Raw genomic sequence first — 6000 nt, 5'->3', positions numbered from 1 at the left:
ATTCTTCCTGCTTACCTTCCTTCTCCTAGCTACCTTCTTTGGAAAGTACTCTTGAGAAGTTCATTAGTCATCTCCAAATACCAACTACAGTGTTCTTTCAGTCCTTATTTTCCTTGAAGTTTCAGCTATCCTTTAATCATTCATTTTTTCTCAAAACTCTAATCTTCCTTAATTATTGGAACATTCCACTATACAGGTTTTCCTTATATCTTCCTATCCCTTAGTTAAATTTCTTCAATATGTTACATATAACAAACTCAGTCCTTGGACTTCTGCTTTTGTTAGTCCTGTACTTTCTGCTTTGAAGAACTCACTCTTATTGCTTGTACTCATCTAATTCCAGATATCTCTTGAATGACAAATGTTATTGCTTTTCCCCTTAAAACAACAATTTGTTATTCCCTCCCTGTCCCCCAAACTATTTCCTAGTTTGTTACCTAGTTTCAAAAGTTTTGAAACTATCATTTTTTTTTTTTTTTTTACTTTTCCTTACTCCTATGCAGGCATCAGAAGTAGTGATTCTTTGAATTTTCTTCTATTTATTCTCTTTCCATTACTTACTCCAAGTACTTCTTAATTAGATTTACTACCTATGATGTTTCTTTTTTTAATCTTATTTTTCACAATCACAAGAGTAACTATTTTTAAAATGATACCATCTTATTCATTTCACTCTGTGTCTCAAACTTTGTGGAAAGCTTCCAGCTGCCTGAAGAGGAAAATATAAATTCCTGGCTTGTTTTTCTTTTTTTTTTCTTTTTTTCTTTTTTTTTTTTTGAGACGGAGTCTTGCTCTGCCGCCCAGGCTGGAGTGCAGTGGCCGGATCTGGGCTCACTGCAAGCTCCACCTCCCGGGTTCACGCCATTCTCCTGCCTCAGCCTCCCGAGTAGCTGGGACTACAGGCGCCCGCCACTGCGCCCGGGTAGTTTTTTGTATTTTTTAGTAGAGACGGGGTTTCACCGTGTTAGCCAGGATGGTCTTGATCTCCTGACCTCGTGATCCGCCCGTCTCAGCCTCCCAAAGTGCTGGGATTACAGGCTTGAGCCACCGCGCCCGGCCCCTGGCTTGTTTTTCAAATCCATTTATATTCTCCTTTTCAAACTGCCGTAACAGCAAAATTGCCTACTGCACCTGGAGCATGGCATGACAGCCTTTAACCCTTTGCCTTTCTTTTACTTGTAATTCACTCAGCATATCAACATCTTATCCATCTGCTGTGACATATCATATACCACTACTCCCTTCCCCATGAAGTTATCACCTCTACTTTCTCATCCCACGATGGATTATGCTGTCCATCTAAACTATTTTTTGTAACTTAGATTTTACTTAAAAAATTGCCATGTATACACATATCACTATATATATTGTAAGCTACTTGATTGCAGGAGCTCTGACTTGTGTTTTTCTGTACACCCCTTATTGCTAGACCAGCGCCTTGCAAACATTAGGCCTGCCATGAGGAGTTACTGTTTGATTGGTTGGAGAGGCTATCATAGACATACTTGTCAAAGGATATTACTACATATTTCTTTAATTAAAATGTTTTACTTCAGAAAGTATCCAGTCTTTCTTGACGGAATCATATACATATTAACTTATAAAACAAATATTTGGAAACTGAGGTTTGTGACTGAGAGATTAAAAAGGGTAACACTTCTGAAGAGCAGAATCTGGGATATGAAGATGAAAGGGATTTTATAATTATAATCTGTTTAGGCAATGGCTGGGATATGTTTTGTATCTGGAGGATGGGAATCATAATAATAACTTGTCTTATGGGCCTTTAAAAAACATATCCTTACTCTTCCGCTTTTTTGTTGTACTTCTTTCCTTTACTTGCCTTCGCCCTTTTTGAGGCTTTTGGTTTTTCACCACTGATTTCTGATTCTCGCTTTCCTTTAACTTTGTCCTTTCCTTTGTCACCTTTTGTGTTTTTATCACCTTTTTCTTCTTTACCTGGATCTTTCTCTGCATCTCTCTCCTTTTCTTTATCATTATTTCCTTTATCCTCAGAACTCTCCTTCTTTTCTTGGGCTTCCTGTCCTTTTAGTATGCCTGACTCACTCTTCTTTAGTTGGGATTCTGGTGTTTCTGGTACGCTCACTTCAGTGTTCTTTACTTGGGATTCTGGTCCTTTCAGTACACCTGCCTCACTCTTCTTTTCTTGGACCTCCTGTTCCTTTGGCACATCTGCCTCACTGTTCTCTATTTGGCCTTCTTGTCCTTTTGGTACCTTCAACTCACTCTTCTCTACCTGGGCTTCCTGTCCTTTCAGTACAACTGACTCACTCTTCTTTACCTGGGCTTCTTGTCCCTTTGGGACACCCGACTCACTCTTCTTTACTTGGGATTCCTGTCTTCTTGGCACACCCATCTCATTCTTCTCTACCTGCGCTCCCTGTCCTTTCAGTACAACCAACCCACTCTTCTCTACCTGGGCTTCCTGTCCTTTCAGTACAACCAACCCACTCTTCGTTACCTGGGCTTCTTGTCCTTTTGGTACACTCGACTCACTCTTTACTTGAGATTCCTGTCTTCTTGGCACGCCCATCTCACTCTTCTCTACCTGGGCTTCTTGTCCTTTCAGTACAACCAACTCACTCTTCTCTACCTGGGCTTCCTGTCCTTTCAGTACAACCAACCCACCCTTAGTTACCTGGGCTTCTTGTCCTTTTGGTACACCTGACTCACTCTTCTTTACTTGGGACTCCTGTCCTCTTGGAACACCTGACAGACTCTTCTTTATTTGGGCTCCCTGTCCTTTTGGTACACTCATCTCACTGATTTTTAGTTGGGTTTCCTGTCTTTTTGGTATTCTAGCGTCACTGTCTATCTTGATCTCCATTCCTATCTTGTCTTTCTCTAAATCAGTGCCTTTTCCTTCTCTTTCTGGCTCCTTTATGTGTGTTGATTTCAAGGATTCAACAGAATTTGTAAATATGATGTCATTCTTTAGTGCTTCCTTGTTTTCTTCTCGGCTATTCTGAGACCTTGCAGTGCCTCCACTTTTTAGAATCTGGATTTTGGAACAAGATTTTTTTGCAAGTTCTTCATCCATGTAACCTGTTAATATAACTGAGCATACAACAAAAGGGCATGATTTAGATAGCAAGTATTTTCTCTTTATTTCTATTTTTTCCCCCTTGATACTGGTTCCTTTTTTTGTCTTAAAACTGACAAACTGAAATTTTTCTGAATCTCAAGTTATCTAAAATGATGGCTCTCTATACATAAAATAATAAAAGTATCTATACAATTCTGGATTCTTTTCTTTTCTTTTTTTTTTTTTTGAGACGGAGTCTTGCTCCGTTGCCCAGGCGGGAGTGCAGTGGTGCATCTGCGCTCACTGCAAGCTCCTCCTCCTGGGTTCACGCCATTCTCCTGCCTCAGCCTCCTGAGTAGCTGGGACTACAGGCGCCCGCCACCAAGCCCGGCTAATTTTTTTTTTTTCTATTTTTAGTAGAGACGGGGTTTCACCATGTTTGCCAGGATGGTCTCGATCTCCTGACCTGGTGATCTGCCCACCTCGGCCTCCCAAAGTGCTGGGATTACAGGCGTGAGCCACTGTGCCCAGCCAAATTCTGGACTATTTTCAATAATTTGGAAGACTAATGAGAGAAAAGGAAACGTATTGTAAATGAACTGACATTTGTTCAGTGGATTATGGCTAATGAATGCTTAGTGGCTAACAGAGGATGTATTCTGAAAAGAAATAGAATTTATTTTAAGGAAAAATTGTGGGAGGAAGCAATAATTATATTTCTCAAGATAGAAAAAGGAAACTCAAATATGCTTTCCATATTGAATAAAAGCATATCTTATTATGCAGTACTAGCTGATAATTACTAAGTGCTTATCACACACCAAGTACTCACTGTTCTAAGCACTTTATGTATTAAATCATTTGATACTCACAACAACCAGGTAGGGTATTATTAACCTCATTTTACAGATGAAGAAACTGAGGCACAGAATGCTTAAAGGAATGTGAATAAGGTTATGTAATCAGTAGGTGGTGGAGCTGGGATTTGAACCTGAGTAGTCAGACTCCAGAGTTCGGTTTTGATCATTACCATAGACTGCTTCTTGCAATATCTGCAAACTCTGCAAAAATTTCAGGTCCTTTGATCGTGTTCGGGTAAATTAGCTGTTATGTCTCAATTCCTGAGTGATTTAACAAACTTGAATTTATTAGCTTCTGCTAGGTATTTTTTATTTGCTTTTTTTTTTTTTTTTTAAGTAATATGGTTCCTTAAATTAGGTAAAAGAAATATCTGAGCCACCAAGGAGTTGTGTGAGTTCTTGCCATGGAGCAGAGGTATGTCTTGCTTTGAGGAAATCTAATATTTAATATTTAGTATGGTAGAAATAATACTTATTATAAAAGCTGAATCAGAAGACTTAGGCTGGGAGCGGTGGCTCACACCTGTAATCCCAGTACCTCGGAAGGCCGAAGTGGGTGGATCATTTGAGGTCAGGAGTTGGAGACCAGCCAGGCCAACATGGTGAAACCCTATCTCTACTAAAAATACAAAAATTAGCCAGGCATGGTGGTGCACACCTGTAACCCCAGCTACTTGGGAGGCTGAGGCAGGAGAATCACTTGAACCCGGAAGGCGCAGATTGCAGTGAGCTGGGATCGCACCACTGCACTCCAGTCTGGGTGACAGAGCGAGACTCCATCTCAAAAAAAAAAAAAAAAAAAAGAAAAGAAGAAGACCTAGGTTTACTATTTCTGCTATCTGGGTTTAATGGGTTTATTAAGGTAAATCGGTTAATCCTCAAAGACTCACTCTTTTTATATTTAGTTTGATCTGCTCACTTTGTAGAGTTTTTAAATATTATAGACAAATGTTAAAGGAACATAGCCTTTGGAGACAGACTGGTTCAAATCCTGCCTCCCACACCTGCCTAGCTGGGTGACCTTTGGCAAACTTTACTTTCTGTCTGTAAAATGGGGGCAATAGTAGTAGCTACCTCAAAGAGGTGTTATGAGATTAAATAATGTTATCTAAATAAAAGCACTCAGTACAGTGCATGGGACATAATAAGCAGTCAATAAATATTGGCCATTACTACTTCCCAATGAGATAGTACAGGAAAAAACTCTCTAATTCAGTTTTTTTTTTGTTTGTTTTTTGAGACGGAGTCTCGTTCTGTCGCCCAGGCTGGAGTGCAGTGGTGCGATCTCGACTCACTGCAAGCTCCGCCTCCTGGGTTCACGCCATTCTCCTGCCTCAGCCTCCTGAGTAGCTGGGACTACAGGCGCCCACCACCGCGCCCGGCTAATTTTTTGTATTTTTAGTAGAGACGGGGTTTCACCGTGGTCTCGATCTCCTGACCTTGTGATCCGCCCGCCTCGGCCTCCCAAAGTGCTGGGATTACAGGCGTGAGCCACCGCGCCCGGCCAAAACTCTCTAATTCAATCAAGACAAGGCATTCTTAGTTTCCAACAAATAATTTACATGAGTGGTTGATTGTATTACAGGAACATTTCTTTTTTTTTTTTTTCTTTCTTTTTTTGTTTTGAGACGGAGTTTCGCTCTTATTGCCCACACTGGAGTGCAATGGCACGATCTTGGCTCACTGCAACCTCCGCCTCCCGAATTCAAGCGATTCTCCTGCCTCAGCCTCCCCAGTAGCTGGGATTACAGGCATGCACCACCACACCCGGCTAATTTTGTATTTTTAGTAGAGATGGGGTTTCTCCATGTTGGTCAGGCTGGTCTTGAACTCCTGACCTCAGGTGATCCACCTGCCTTGGCCTCCCAAAGTGCTGGGATTACAGGCGTGACCCACCACCCCCGGCCAATTACAGGAAAATTTTCTTGCTTAAAAATGAATTATGGGACTTTTTTGTTTTTTACATTTAGGGTTTGACATTTGAAAAATTGGCATACACATAACTTCAGAATTTTATCAATTATAAAAATGAGGCACACCTGTATTAGGTAAGAAACTATAAATCAAAAGGGTTGTTGTAGTTCAGTGTTTTAT

The 6000-nt window shown here is 40.6% G+C and overlaps 1 protein-coding gene across 1 annotated transcript in view; it reads right to left on the bottom strand.

Annotated features, from left to right (window-relative positions):
* Nucleotides 1-464: 464 nt before the first annotated feature.
* TSBP1 (testis expressed basic protein 1) overlaps nucleotides 465-6000 on the bottom strand; it is a 77469-nt gene continuing 71933 nt past the window's right edge. The window contains exons 21-23 of the mRNA XM_078001053.1: nucleotides 2615-3078; nucleotides 1059-2392; nucleotides 465-731 (exon numbers count right to left, since the gene is read on the bottom strand). Coding sequence (XP_077857179.1) covers nucleotides 1802-2392; nucleotides 2615-3078 — 1055 coding nt within the window. The 3' untranslated portion in view covers nucleotides 465-731; nucleotides 1059-1801. The remainder of the gene's footprint in view (nucleotides 732-1058; nucleotides 2393-2614; nucleotides 3079-6000) is intronic.

This window comes from Macaca mulatta, chromosome 4, assembly GCF_049350105.2.
Source record: "Macaca mulatta isolate MMU2019108-1 chromosome 4, T2T-MMU8v2.0, whole genome shotgun sequence".
In the NCBI taxonomy this organism is placed as follows: Eukaryota; Metazoa; Chordata; class Mammalia; order Primates; family Cercopithecidae; genus Macaca; species Macaca mulatta.
The sequence above is the reverse complement of the archived record's forward strand: the minus strand, read 5'-3'. Positions and strand labels throughout refer to the sequence as shown.